This window comes from Muntiacus reevesi, chromosome 1 (genome assembly GCF_963930625.1).
Source record: "Muntiacus reevesi chromosome 1, mMunRee1.1, whole genome shotgun sequence".
Taxonomy (NCBI): domain Eukaryota; kingdom Metazoa; phylum Chordata; class Mammalia; order Artiodactyla; family Cervidae; genus Muntiacus; species Muntiacus reevesi.
The window spans coordinates 210,033,544-210,049,800 of NC_089249.1; the positions used below are offsets into that span (position 1 = coordinate 210,033,544).

At 36.6% G+C, this 16,257-nt stretch overlaps 1 protein-coding gene across 1 annotated transcript in view; it reads right to left on the reverse strand.

The window, feature by feature from the left end:
- SRFBP1 (serum response factor binding protein 1) overlaps positions 1–16,257 on the reverse strand; it is a 66,311-nt gene that overhangs the window by 11,460 nt on the left and 38,594 nt on the right. Inside the window, exons 5-6 of the mRNA XM_065918217.1 lie at positions 2,569–2,650; positions 534–1,245 (exon numbers count right to left, since the gene is read on the reverse strand). Of these exons, the coding sequence (XP_065774289.1) occupies positions 534–1,245; positions 2,569–2,650 (794 nt within the window). The remainder of the gene's footprint in view (positions 1–533; positions 1,246–2,568; positions 2,651–16,257) is intronic.

Sequence of the window (16,257 nt, forward strand, 5' to 3'; positions counted from 1 at the left end):
AGCACCACCAAATAGAAAGCAGTCTGGAGATACTCAGAGTTAGGGCAAGCAAGCAGCCTTATATACTGAAACAGGAAAAGGTATAAAACAATTATTTTACAATAATGCTCTAGGTCAACAGGAGAAAAAACAAAACAAAACAAAAATTCACCACAGTCTATTCAGAAAGTTCTCTTTAGAAACTGAGACACATGAGACATTTTCAAAAGTTTTCACCAAAAGCTAACTCAAAAGTTTCAGAACTTTGATAAGTGAAGGAATAAACTTAAATTAGCTAGACGTTAAATTAGATAAATTACTTATCTATATTATCTCATTTTCTGGTGAGGCTGGAAGAATTTGGCATTATCATACGTGTATTTGCACATATTACTCCAATATAAAGCTGGAGAGAGCCAAGTCTAAACACAAATTCTGTACAAAATAGAATTATGCATGAGAGAGAGAGGTCTCAATGTCAGGATGTGTAGATATTTCATACTTTTCAAAAATTAAGATTTAATAATTATTTCAGAATGAAAAAATACTCTTACCTTTCAAGGCTCTTAGATCCAGATAAAGAATGGAAAAACACTGATTCAAACCTCCTTGCCTCTGTACGTGGCTTGTTTTTATCATTTTGCAAATTTTGATGGGTTTTAGGTATATCTTCTTCAAGCAACAATTTTTTGGGGGGGTTTTGTTCCTTATCTGAAAAACGACAACTACTTTCCTTCTTCCGTGCCCGTTTGACTTTCCCAATGAAGAAGTCATCACCACTATCACTATCCTCAGACATGGAAGATTGTTTGTAAAACCTTTCTTCTGTGCTATCATCAAAATATTCCTTCTCTTCTTCATGTAATTCTTCTCCATCATTGTCAACATCAAGTGAGCTACCGGACTCTTCCACTTTTTTGGTTTCACTTAATGATTTCATTTTGGGGTCAGCAGGTATCTTCTGCAACACTGAAAGAGCTGCAGAATCTTTTTCGGAAGGCTTTGATAGAGAATTCGGGACGTCCATTGCTTTGGGTCCATGATCCATCTTGGCTATTTTTTCTTTTGAATTATTTATCGGTTTCTTTGCCAATATTTTGGCTTCCTTCTCTTCTTGTTCACAGATAATAGTTCCTTCATGCTGTAACTTACTGGCATCATCATTTGAACACAAAGTGTCCTTGGAATGATTTTCTTTTGAAGCACTGTTTGATGACTTATCTTCAACAACATTTTGTCTTGCATCTTTAAAGGATTTGACAGCAGCTGCAAGAGAAACAGCACATGACTTGTTTCAGCACTGAAACAAATAATAAAAAACATCACTGCTTTAGTACCATATTTCTTAAATTATTTGGAAATACTTAACAAAATGACTGGAATTTAAATTACATATATATAATAAGTGAAAATCCACAAAGAACTCTATTAACTTTTAGAAAATCAGAACATTTATGAAATGCTCAGATATTCATTTTAAATCTCTAAAATTAAATTTATTCCTTCATGTATGATGTTAAGAACAGTAAAAACTTCACTAAATATAAATGAATAAAATGGCAACTTTAATTTCTATAGCAATAATGTATTAATACAATTGCAGGGTATTATAAATTGTGCTTTCAGGCATAAAAATAATTATCTTCTCATCTGTGACATAAGCATTTAGTTCTTTCATTGTATTCTTTTTTCCATTTATTTTTATTAGTTGGAGGCTAATTATTTTACAATATTGTAGTGGTTTTTGCCATACATTGACATGAATCAGCCATGGATTTACATGTGTTCCCCATCCCGATCCCCCCTCCCGCCTCCCTCCCCATCCCATCCCTCTGGGTCTTCCCAGTGCACCAGCCCTGAGCCCTTGTCTCATGCATCCAACCTGGGCTGGTGATCTGTTTCACCCTTGATAATATACATGTTTCGATGCTGTTCTCTCGAAACATCCCACCCTCGCCTTCTCCCACGGAGTCCAAAAGTCTGTTCTGTACATCTGTGTCTCTTTTTCTGTTTTGCATATAGGGTTATCATTACCATCTTATTTTATAATACACAATCATAAATAAAAATTACGTGACTAATGGCAAAGTAAGTAATAATATGAATTACATCAATATTTAGAAAGGGCTTCCTTGGTGGCTCAGATGGTAAAAAAATCTGCCTGCAAGGCGGGAAACATGGGTTCGATCTCTGGGTTGAGAAGATCCTCTAGAGGAGGGCATGGCAACCCACTTCAGGATTCTTGCCTTGAGAATCCCCATGGATAGAGGAACCTGGCAGGCTACAGTCCATGGGGTTGGAGAGTTGAACACAACTAAGCGACTAAGCACAGCAAACTATTTAGAAAATCAGTTGTATTTAATATTATCTTGAGTATTATCTATGTTAAGAATTTACAAAATTTAGGAATTCAGAAAAAATGCAGAATTTTTTAGATATAAAAAATTTTCAGGTAGTTTCCTACATTTGGAAGCATTTGAAAGGATATTTATAATATAAAAGATCCTCAAAAGTAAAAAAAAATCATGCAAGTAAATAAATGAATGGCCATTTATTTACTGAAAATGGCTTAAGTCATTTAATTCATACCTTTCAGCACATCTATTTTTTTCTTCAGAAGAGGGTGCACTGCTAGTCTAGCAACTGCTCTTTCAGCCGCAGTCGAATCAGGCTGCAAATTGAAATAATAAACACGTGAGAATAAAAACTAGCACTACTAAGAAGTGAATAAAATGCAACTCATTATAATTTTTAAAAGTTAAGAATTAGGGAACAGAAATTTGTTAATATTCTCACTAGATAACTCACCTATATAATGCATTCTAAAGATAACAAGATGAAAAAAATACTACTGTTCTTGACGGTTAAAATTATTTAATCAATAACAAATATTCTTTGAGTAATTAATATTGTTCCAGAATTGTGGTAGGCATCACATGTATATTTAAAAAAAATGTAATATAGATCCTGCAGTCAAAGAGTTTAAAAATCTAGTATAGAAGACTGAAATAACATGAAAGAATCAAGTAACATATTAGTACTAAGCTGGGTGATATAATCCATGACTACTATAATGCCTGATGTTCCATTTACTAGAGACCTAAAATGATCAAATACTATATATTTTTATGTTGAATGACTAATACCACTATTTCATTCTTAGAACCTTTCACCAGTGCCTGGCTTATAGCCAACACTTTGTAGATGTTTGATGATGACTGAATGGGATTATATACATATAATGATATGTGTATGTGTGTGTATACACACATACACAAACATACAGACACACACACACACATAGTATTTATTCACTGAGAAAATTCAGAGTTCAGACTACTTTAAATAAACATCATCTGTGGTTGAAACTTCCCAATTTCCACCTCAAGCTCTAACTTGATCTCCAGACTCATATATCCAACTACCTAGTTGACATGTTAAAAGAAAATGCTGTGATTTTCTCCTTAAACTTTAAACCTTTTTCCATCTTATTAGATATAAGTTTAATTTTCCTGGTGATTAAGGGCTAAAACTCATGATTCTTCCATTACGTTTCTCCTTTCTTCACAGCTCACAATAAATCCTTCAGCAAATCCTGGGATTTCATCTGCAAAATCTATCCAGAACCAGTCACTAATCACCATTCCTACTTACTTTCTTTGACCAAATCACCAACACCTCTCACCTGGACCAAGATAATAAGCCCATAACTGGTCATTCTCCATTGGCTCTTGTTTTCCCAAAGACTATTTTCCATATAGCAGTCACAGTGAAGTTTAAATGTAACCAGATCATGCTACTTCCTTATGGGTTCTTTTGAAAGCTTTACTGCCTTCTGATGCTTAAGCTATCCCTTTTCAAGTTCTTCTATACTTGGCTGATCATCTCACTGTATTCAGGTTTCTGCTCAAATGTTATCTGAATTAAAACAACACTTTTCATCACCATTTACTTCACATCACAAGAGGCAGGGGCTTTGTCTTCCACATTCCTGTAGACCTAGTGCCTAAAACAATAACTGGTAATAGCTGGTATTCAATAAACACTCCCTGAAGCCTGTAAAAGTTTCACCAGTGTGTGAAAGCAGAGCTATCAGCTTTAAACATCTTTACATTTACCCTCATTGTTAATAGCCCAATAAGGCTTTTTTTCCCCTCCCAGTAAGAAACACAGATGAGTACCTAAGGAAAAGCAAGGTAACTGCTTGAAATCTATTCTGTTTGGAGAATTTATCTAGGTAAAAATCACTCAGAAAACAACTTTAGATCTGGTGCAAATCCTGTGCTAGGACCACTTGCTGCCTAATTACCTTTTATCTTGGGTCAAATGGTATTATCCTCAAATTTTATACCTAACAAGAAACTGAAAACATGATCCTAGTTGGAAATAGGAACAAGGGTAATGAAGATATAATTAAGAGGACAGCATACTGGTTTAGGATGGGCCTTAAATCTATTATGACTGGTGTCCTTATAAGGAAGACACTTAGGTACAGAGACACAGGGGACAGAAAGGGAATAACACTGAAGTAAAGGTTGGATGTACCCTCCCACAAGCCAAGCTGGAAGAAGTTACTGGCTCCACTAACATAAGGAAGGAAACAAAAAGAGTGAGGAAGGCATAGACACGAGAAATAGGAAATCCAGGCAAAAGAAATGCTTAGGATGGTGACAGGAGATTTAGGTTTATATTTAGAATACCAAGTGTTATTAAGTATCTTGAGAGATTTAAAAAACCAATGAGGAATTTGGTTTCACATAGAGTACACAGACAATCAACAAAATAAACATAATAATGACAAACATTATAAAGAAAAACAAAAGTAATAAACATTCACTAAATGACTCACAGCCAAAATAACATAATCACTATATGTTCACCTCATCTAAATCTGACCCAAGCATATTAGGAAGACAGAAGGGATAAAGAGGGTACATATATGACACAGAAGCTGAAGGAGGAAAGAGATCTAAATCCTTGTAAACCACAGCCGGAAGTCAATAGCTAGTGCTTAAAATGTATTAATATAAACATACTGATGTGGGGGTAAATTCCATAAGAATCAACTGTAATTGAAGGTGGGGAATGACCAATAGAGAACTGTCATTTCTCTCTCTCTCTCTCTCTCTCTCTCTCTCTCACACACACACACAAATCTTGTAGAAGTATTTGATTTTCAAAATCAGTGGCTGGCAAACTAACTCGTGTGCCAGTTTCTCACCTGCTATCTGCTTTTAAAAATAAAGTTTTATGGGAACATAAAACCAAATTCATTTATCCACATACTATCTATGGCTGCACTAAGTCACAGTTGTATTGTTCAGTAGTTGTGACAAAGATTGTAAGGCCTAGAAAGCCTAAGATATTTACGATATGGTCCTTAATGGAAAGAGTTAATGTTGCTCTATATTACATGCAAGAACCTTCAGTGGGGATCAACCAAAAACTGATGAAAACAGAAAAAACCTTTTTTTTTTTTAAAGCAAGCTCATGATGTCTAAAACTTGAATTTAAAACAAAAACACTGCCGTGACAGTTTTGCTGCCAAATTGAGGCAATGGGTTATAGCCCTAAATGCAGTAGATGTGCTTCCTGAACTGTGATATAATAAGATATTCTGGCTTAGTAGAAACAATTTGGTACTCAATGCAGAGGCACTATTTCTTAATCCTCAGGACTAATTCTATGTAAAAACATTTAAATGTGAAAACAGCGACAAAGGCAACAAAAACAACTAGTCCTGACAAACGTTATAAACACCACAAGAATCTTTGTTCAGGTTACAAGGGAAAAGAAGACATTCCAACAGCATCTGTTTTTTCTTGAACTGTTTCTTTCAGTACATTTTCCCTGCATAGCTACTAAAAATTCAATTCATTTCAAAGAAAATTCCTGATGATATATGAAAAACTGTATCTGTAAAGCAGAAAAACTAGAAAGTAACTATTTTTATCATGTGAGTTAATTTCACATGTTTTAGATAAGAAGTTCTGGGAATCCAAAATAGATTTTGACTAAATGAATTCATGTATAATTGTTCAAAGTCATATTTATTACTGTTCCCAAATCTCTGTTTTGACAACTTGCAAAGAACTTTAATGACCTAGGCGTTTTTCTTTCCAGAATAGCTGCATCTTACCACTTATCACAATGGTAGTACCTGCATATCTAGTGTAGACCCTAGGTAACACTACCTTGATAAGAATCACTTTGTCCTTGAATTTACTTAGCAATCCTACTTCTGTGCTCTGGAAGATATCTCAGAGTAATCTGACTTCAGTTCAGTTCAGTCGCTCAGTCATGTCCGACTCTTTGCAACCCCATGAATTGCAGCACGCCAGGCCTCCCTGTCCATCACCAACTCCTGGAGTCTACTCAAACCCATGTCCATGGAGTCGGTGATACCATCCAACCATCTCATCCTCTGTCGTCCCCTTCTCCTCCTGCCCCCAATCCCTCCCAGCATCAGGGTCTTTTCAAATGAGTCAACTCTTCACACGAGGTGACCAAAGTACTGGAGTTTCAGCTTCAGCATCAGTTCTTCCAATGAACACCCAGGAAGGATTTCCTTCAGGATGGACTGGTTGGATCTCCTTGCAGTCCAAGGGACCCTTAAGAGTCTTCTCCAACACCACAGTTCAAAAGCATCAATTTTTCGGTGCTCAGCTTTCCTCACAGTCCAACTTTCACACCCATACATGACCACTGGAAAAACCATAGCCTTGACCAGATGGACCTTTGTTGGCAAAGTAATGTCTCTGCTTTTTAATATGCTATCTAGGTTGGTCATAACTCTCCTTCCAAGAAGTAAGTGTCTTTTAATTTCATGGCTGCAGTCACCATCTGCAGTGATTTTGGAGCCCCAAAAAATAAAGTCTGACACTGTTTCCACTGTCTCCCCATCTGTTTCCCATGAAGTGATGGGACCAGATGCCATGATCTTAGTTTTCTGAATGTTGAGCTTTAAACCAACTTTTTCACTCTCCTCTTTCACTTTCAACAAGAGGCTTTTTAGTTCATCTTCACTTTCTGCCCTAAGGGTGGTGTCACCTGCATATCTGAGGTTATTGATATTTCTCCTGGCAATCTTGATTCCAGCTTGTGCTTCCTCCAGCCCAGCATTTCTCATGATGTATTGTGCATATAAGTTAAATAAGCAGGGTGACAATATACAGCCTTGACATACTCCTTTTCCTATTTGGAACCAGTCTGTTGGTCCATGTCCAGTTCTAACTGTTGCTTCCTGACCTGCATATAGGTTTCTCAAGAGGCAGGTCAGGTGGTCTGGTATGCCCATCTCTTTCAGAATTTTCCACAGGTTATTGTTATCCACATAATCAAAGGCTTTGGCATACTCAATAAAGCAGAAATAGATGTTTTTCTGGAACTCTCTTGCTTTTTCGATGATCTAGTGGATGTTAGCAATTTGATCTCTGGTTCCTCTGCCTTTTCTAAAACCAGCTGGAACATCTGGAAGTTCTCAGTTCATGTATTGCTGAAGCCTGGCTTGGAGAATTTTGAGCATTACTTTACTAGCGTGTGAGATGAGTGCAATTGTGCGGTAGTTTGAGCATTCTTTGGCATTGCCTTTTTTAGGGATTGGAATGAAAACTGACTTGTGATCCAATTTCAGTAAATTCTATTAAAAAAAAAAAATAGAGCCCTAGAGTAAGATTTAAAATTGTACAATTATATATGACTTCTATTATGAAGAGTTATTCTTATTTGTTACATATCATTCTCTTTAACTATATTTTTATGCTGCAACCTTTGCAGTGGACTTATTGGGAAGAATACCAGGTTAATAAGAAGTGAGACTGAGTAAAAAAGAGTCACTGTATTCCATAATTCTAGGGTTGGCACTTACATTAGTTGTCACAATTGGAGTTGTACAGTATATTGCTTACGCACCCAAATGTAAGCAGTGAATTCAAACAAAAACATTACGGCTTGAGCAACAAGCTACACAGGTCTATAAAACTAAGTAGTTACTAATGAGGTATGATTATGTAACAATAAGTAGAATTATGTATATCACAGCTTTAGGTTTGTGATTATATGCAATTTGTGTTTTTAAAGAAAACAGTTAATGATATAAGCAAATAAAATTTTTATTATTGTCCTGAAAGTACATTGTTGATGAGTAGTTACTTTAAAATGAAGATATATAACGAATCTCATTCTTTGTGCTTCCTAGTTTGACAGCTAGTGTGCGATGACAAGCCCTGGTGGCTCAGATGGTAAAGAATGCAATGTCAGAGACCCAGGTTCGATCCCTGGGTCAGGAAAAATCCCTTGGAGAAAGGAATGGCAACCCGCTCCAGGATTCTCGCCTGGAGAATTTCATGGACGGGGAGGCTAGCCTGGTGAGGCGGTGTTCATACTGCGGCAGCGTCCACGTCCTTAACAGGAGCTAGGATAAACACTCCTCCATTGGGAGGAATACAATTCTGCTTAAAAAAACATAAGGAGATGAATGGGTTTCTCTAATGGTTTCTCTATTGCCAATCCTTTTTAAGTTTTCAGGAAAAAAAAAAAAAATGAAGGCAGAATATTATTTAAGAACCAAACTTTAGCAACCACCACCCTGATCAGTCAGTAGTCATAAATTTTAAGGTAAGACCCCTCACTAGTAAAAAGAATACAACTTGCTGAAGACTCGGATGATGGCTAGTGCTTTTCAGCAATGAAGTATTTTTAAATAAAGGTATGTACATTTTTTTAGACATAATGCTATTATACACTCCACAGTCTACAGTATAGTGCAAACATGACTTTTACATGCACTGGGAAACCAAAATTTTGTGTATTGTTTTATTGTGGTTATTTGCTTTACCAAGGTGGTCTGAAATTGAACACCCAGTATCCTCAATGTATGCTGGTAGTTCTTTGATTTGGAAAAAGTCTTAGATAAAAATATCAAATTTTATATACTATAGCAAACATTTAAATAAATTTATAAAATTCTCTAAGTAAAATATTGTCAAATTTAATACTTTAAACCTTTCTTTAACTTTGTTCTTAAGAAAGCAATTAGAAATCATTCAGTTAATGTTTTAAGTTGAAATTTTAACAAGAGATTAAAGAAGTAAACAGAATAGAGATCACAGATTTTATCAACAATTAAATTAACAGTATTGACTTGATTTCAAGACCACTTAGCCAGTGAGGAACAAGGGAGAACTCAAAATCAGGTTTCTAAATCCAATCTGGTATTCTCAACAAGCTTTCTTCTAAACTATTTCAAATAACTTTCCTTTGTTTTGTGACAAAGGAAAAGCCACCCAATTCCAAGCCACCCTCAAATCTTTTTGTAAAGAAATTAAATATAAACATAAAAACAAAAAGAGGCTTATTAATCAACTGGGCTAAGTTCATACCTTTGGTAGTGTTTGGGGTCTACGCTGGAATAAGAGATGTCTACATTTTCCTTAAGGCACTGAGGTTAAGTGTAGGAACTCACAAAAGTACAACAGTTCCTGAGATAAGGGACTTCTAATCCTTTATCTAACTTTACTTCTTTCCCATCCCTTTTCCTTCCTCACTTAAATTTCTCTCTCTTTATATTTACAGATAGTTACATATAAATATATATAGCTAACAAAACATATACGCTAGCGAAGTAATGCTCAAAATTCTTCAAGCCAGGCTTCAACTGTACGTGAACCGTGAACTCCAGATGTTCAAGCTAGATTTAGAAAAGGCAGAAGAACCAGTGATCAAATTGCCAACATCCACTGGGTCATCGAAAAAGCAAGAGAATTCTGGAAAAACATCTACTTCTGCTTTATTGACTATGCTAAAGCCTTTGACTGTATAGACCACAACAAACTGGAAAATTCTTCAAGAGATGGGAATACCAGACTACCTTAGCCCTGCCTCCTGAGAAATCTGTATGCAGGTCAGGAAGCAACAGTTAGAACTGGACATGGACCAACAGACTGGTTCCAAATTGGGAAAGGAGTACAAGGCTGTATATTGTCACCCTGCTTATTTAAGTTATATGCAGAGTACATCATGCAAAATGCCAGGCTGGATGAAGCACAAGCTGGAATCAAGATTGCTTGGAGGAATATCAATAACCTCAGATATGCAGATGACACCACCCTTATGGCAGAAAAGTAAAGAGGAACTAAAGATCCTCTTGATGAAAGTGCAAGAGGAGAGTGAAAAAGGTGACTTAAAACTCAATATTCAAAAAAGTAAGATCAGGGCATCCAGTCCCATCACATCATAGCAAATAGATGGGGAAACAATGAGAATTGTGACAGACTTTATTTTTGGGGGCTCCACAATCACTGCAGATGTTGACTGTAGCCATGAAATTAAAAGATGCTTGCTCCTTGGAAGAAAAGTTATGACTAACCTAGATAGCATATTAAAAAGCAGAGACATCACTTTGCCAACAAAGGTCCATCTAATCAAAGCTATGGTTTTTCCAGACATCATGTATGGATGTGAGAGTTGGACTATAAAGAAAGCTAAGCACTGAAGAATTGATGCTTTTGAACTACGGTGTTGGTGAAGACTTGAGAGTCCCGTGGACTGCAAGGAGATCCAACCAGTCCATCCTAAAGGAAATCAGTCCTTAATATTCATCAGAAGGACTGATGCTGAAACTGAAACTCCAATACTTAGGCCACCTGATGTGCAACACTGACTCATTTGAGAAGACCTTGATGCTGGTAAACACTGAAGGCGGGAGGAGAAGGGGACGACAGAGGATGAGATGGTTGGTTGGCATCACCGACTTGATGGACATGAGTTTGAGCAAGCTCTGGGTGTTGCTGATGGACAGGGAGGCCTGGTTGCTGCAGTCCATGGGGTCTCAAAGAGTCAGATGTGACTCAACTGAATGACTGATATATAAGTATGCTTTATTATGTGAAGATGAAATCTTATACATAAGGATACAAATATCATCTCTTGAGGCTCACAATCTTTCACTAATTTAAAAGGTTAAAACAAATGCACAAATAACTAACCCAAAGCAGAACGTGATAAGCTTCAGAGGAGAGACTGAAAATGTTGTGGAGGTTTACAGAAGAATTGAAATATAGTCAAACATCTTAAATTTAAATAAAGGTATTTTGAAGCTTAAAAGCCTAAGCAATCTTTATTAACAAATAGACATTTGTTAATCTCTCTTCCACACCTGCAAGAAACAGTCATCACAATATTGGGAGATATGCAGGAAACCACAATTTTCCTTATTTGAAGTTGACACAGTGTTTGCCTTGGAGCATTCTCAGGAAACTGTGGTTTTCACACACCTTCAGTTTCTTCCATTTCAAATAAATTAAATAAAAAAGGGAAAACACCTCATCTTTGAATGGAAGAATTTTATTTTGGCATATGGGTGTTTCTGTGAACACAAAGTATTTGGTGCTCAACTTTGAAAAGAACTTTGAGAATGTACATGTAAATATAAACAAGAGTCTAAAAGTGGAAAAGCTCTCTTACATGCAATGTTCATTCCTTTGAAATGTTGTTGCCTTAGAGAAGAACTAACATCTATCTCTGCTCAAACTGTTCTAAAAAACTGCAGAGGGAGGAAAACTCCCAAACTCAGTCTATGAGGCCATCATCATCCTGATATCAAAACCAGACAACGATATCACAGAAAAGGAAAATTACAGGCCAATATCACTGAAGAACATAGAGGCAAAAATCCTCAACAAAGTTCTAATGGACAGAATCCAACAAAACATTGAAAGGAAGAAACACCATTGTCAAGTGGGGCTTACCGCAGGGATGCAAGGATTCTTCAATATATGCCAATAAATCAAAGTGATACACCATATTAACAAACTGAAAAATAAAAACCCTATGATCATCTCAATAAACGCAGAGAAAGCTTCTGACAAAATTCAGCACCCATTTATAATAATAATAATAATAATAAAAAACCTCTCCAGAAAATTTGCAGGAGGAATTTTTTACCTCAACATAATAAAGGCCATACACAGCAAACCCACAGCAAACATTATTCTCAACAGTGAAAAACTGTTCCTCTAAGATAAGGAACACTTACCGCTATTATTCAGTATAGTTTTGGAAGTCCTAGCCACAGTAATTAGAGAAGAAAAAGAAATAAAAGGAATCCAGATTGGAAAACAAGTAAAACTCTCACTGTTTGCAGATGACATGATACTACACATAGAAAACCCTAAAAATACCACAAAATAACTACCAGAGTTAGTCAATGAATTTAGTAAAGTCATAGCATATAAAATCAATACACAGAAATCCCATGCATTTCTATACACTACAATGAAAAATCAGAAAGATAAATTAAGGAAACAATCTCATTCACCATTGCAACAAAAAGAATAAAATACCTAGGAATAAACCTACCTAAAGAGACAAAAGACCTGTATGCAGAAAATTATAAGACACTGATAAAAGAAACCAATGACTACACAAACGGAGAAATCTACCATGTTCCTGGATTGGAAGAATCAATATTATCAAAATGACTGTACTACCCAAGTTCAGTTTAGTTCAGTTGCTCAGTCACGTCCAGCTCTTTGAAACCCCATGAATTGCAGCACGCCAGGCCTCCCTGTCCATCACCAACTCCCGGAGTCCACCCAAACTCATGTCCATGGAGTTAGTGATGCCATCCAGCCATCTCATCCTCTGTCGTCCCCTTCTCCTCCTGCCCCCAATCCCTCCTAGCATCGGGGTCTTTTCAAATGAGTCAAATCTTCGCATGAGATGGCCAAAGTACTGGAGTTTCAGCTTCAACGTCAATCCTTCCAATGAACACCCAGGAATGATTTCCTTCAGGATGGACTGGTTGGATCTCCTTGCAGTCCAAGGGACCCTTAAGAGTCTTCTCCAACACCACAGTTCAAAAGCATCAATTTTTCGGTGCTCAGCTTTCCTCACAGTCCAACTTTCACACCCATACATGACCACTGGAAAAACCACAGCCTTGACTAGACGGACCTTTGTTGACAAAGTAATGTCGCTGCTTTTTAACATGCTATCTATGTTGCTCATAACATTCCTTCCACAGAGTAAGCGTCTTTTAATTTCATGGCTGCAGTCACCATCTGCAGTGATTTTGGAGACCAAAAAAAATAAAGTCTGACACTGTTTCCACTGTCTCCCCATCTATTTCCCACAAGATGATGGCACTAGATGCCATGATCTTAGTTTTCTGAATGTTGAGCTTCAACCCAACTTTTTTCCACTCTCCTCTTTCACTTTCATCAAGAGGCTTTTTAGTTCATCTTCACTTTCTGCCTTAAGGGTGGTGTCATCTGCATATCTGAGGTTATTGATATTTCTCCTGGCAATCTTGATTCCAGCTTGTGCTTCCTCCAGCCCAGCATTTCTCATGATGTATTGTGCATATAAGTTAAATAAGCAGGGTGACAATATACAGCCTTGACATACTCCTTTTCCTATTTGGAACCAGTCTGTTGGTCCATGTCCAGTTCAAACTGTTGCTTCCTGACCTGCATACAGGTTTCTCAAGAGGCAGGTCAGGTAGCCTGGTATGCCCTTCTCTTTCAGAATTTTCCACAGTTTATTGTGATCCACACAGTCGAAGGCTTTCGCGTGGTCAATAAAGCAGAAATAGATGTTTTTCTGGAACTCTCTTGCTTTTTCGATGATCTAGTGGATGTTAGCAATTTGATCTCTGGTTCCTCTGCCTTTTCTAAAACCGCTTGAACATCTGGAAGTTCTCAGTTCACGTATTGCTGAAGCCTGACTTGGAGAATTTTGAGCATCACTTTACTAGCGTACTACCCAAAACAATCTACAAATCAATGCAATTCCTATCAAATTATCAATGGCATTTTTCACAGAACTAGGACAAAACATTTCACAATTTGCATGGAAACACAAAAGACGACAAACAGCCAAAGCAATCATGAGAAAGAAAAGCCAAGCGGGAGGTATCCGCCTCCCTGACCTCAGACTCCACTACAAAGCCACAGTCCCCTGAGACAGCGGGTACTGGCACAAAGCAGAAGTGTACACCAATGAAGTAAGACCGAAATCCTAGGGATGAACTCATGGACACATGGGCACCTTATTCTCGACAAAGGAGGCAAAAATATACAGTGGAGAAAAGAAAACCTCTTCAATAAGTGGTTCTGGGAAAACTGGTCAGCTACATGCAAAAGAATAAAATTAGAACACTTCCTAACAACACACACAAAAATAAACTCAAAATGGATTAAAGACTTAAATGTTAAGACTAGAAACTATAAAGATCTTTGACGAAAACATAGGCACTACTCTCTGACATAAATCACAGCAATATTCTCTCTGACCCACCTCCTTGATTAATGGAAATAAAAACAAAAATAAACAAATAAGACCTAATAAAACTTCAAAGCTTTTGCACACCAAAGAAAGCCATAAACAACCTGAAAAGATAACTCTCAGAAGGGGAGAAATTAACTGCAAATGAAGCAACTGACAAAGGATTAGTCTCCAAAATATATAAGCAGCTCATACAACTCAATATCAAAAACTAACAACCCAATCAAAAATGGGCAGAAGACCTAAACAGACATTTCTCCACAAAGAAAATATAGAGATGGATAATAAACACATGAAAAGATGCTCAACATCACTTATTATCAGAGAAATGCAAATCAAAACTACAATAAGGCTTCACCTCACACCAGTCAGAATGGTCATCACCAAAAAATCTACAATCAATGCTGGAGACGATGTGGAGAAAAGGGAATGCTCCTGCATTACGGTAAACAGTAGGGACATTCCTTAAAAAACTATAAATAAATCTACCATATGTCCCGGCAAATCCATTACTGGGCATATACCCTGAGAAAAACGCCATTCTAAAAGACACATGTATCCCAATGTTCACTGCAATAATATTTATAATAGCTAAGACATGGAAGCAAGCTAGATACCCATCGACAGATGAATGGGTAAAGAAGATGTGGTACATAAATACAATGAAACATTCCTCAGCTATAAAAGGGAACAACTTTGAGTCAGTTGTAGTGAGGTGGATGAACCTAGAGCCTCTTATACGGAGTAAAGTAAACCAGAAAGAGAAAAACAAGTATCATATATTAACACATATATATGCAATCTAGAAAAATGGTACTGAAAAACCCAGTAGAGAACAGACTTGTGTCCACACCTGTTGTCTTGTATATATATTGATACTATCATGTGTATCATACTATTATGTGTAAAACAGTTAATGGAAATTGCTATAAATACAGGGAACTCAACCTGGTGCTCTGTGATGACCTAGAGGGATGGGTTGGAGGGAGGCTCAAGAGAGAGGGTATATAAATACACAATGATGTGTTGGTTTCTGACATAAGCAGCATGAATAGACTGTAATGTGCTGCTTATGGCAGAAACCAAAACATCACAGTAAAGCAATCTTCCATCAGTTAAAAATAAAAATCAAATTGACTAAAGGAACTCATACAGGTAGAAAGCTAGTAGCAGTACTTTTAACATTAACTCAACTTCAATTCTAGGTTTTACCTAAAGATAGAAGTCAACACATTTATATTTGTATTTATTAAAAACATTTAGAAATATAGTAAGAAACAGTCCCTTTAGTTGAATCAGAAGAATTGTGGTTAACAAGTAAAGGGCTAAGAGTCCACATTTAGGAAACAGGAGATTTTTCTGTATTCATTAAACTGTTAAAATCCCATGATTCCAAAATACCGTCTTACATATAGAGACGTATTCTATCCTTTTGTCCTAAAATTTCATTTTGCAGGCAGAGACTTTGTTTGTCTAAACCCTGGATCTAACATTTCCTACTGATTGACCACAGGTATATTTTGACCCTTCTGGGCCCACTGTCTCATCTGTTAAATGAGATTATTATCATCTTAATGAGAAAGCTAATATATATAAAGTATCTAACAAGTCAGCTACTAGTAGATGTTAGCAAATATTAATTTGCTTCCTCTTATCCTTTAAAATAACTATGTTCTATTCCCTTACTTTTTTCCATAGTGCCTGGCCAACTGTTCTGCATATAATTGACATTTGGACTTGAGAAATCCTTGAAATTCTGGCAATAATTGTCTGGAAATGTCACAGTTCTAGTGCCCAAACTCTATAGTTTTAAAATTCTCATACAAATATTAACTGGCTACTTAATCTTTCCAACCATTTCTGAATTTGGAAAATGAAGATACTACTAGTATTACTACACACACATGTGCACACATGAATGTTTTCACTTGAAATCAATGCTGTAAGATCAACTGAGATACTAACGTATATGGAAGAACGAAGCAAGCTCTA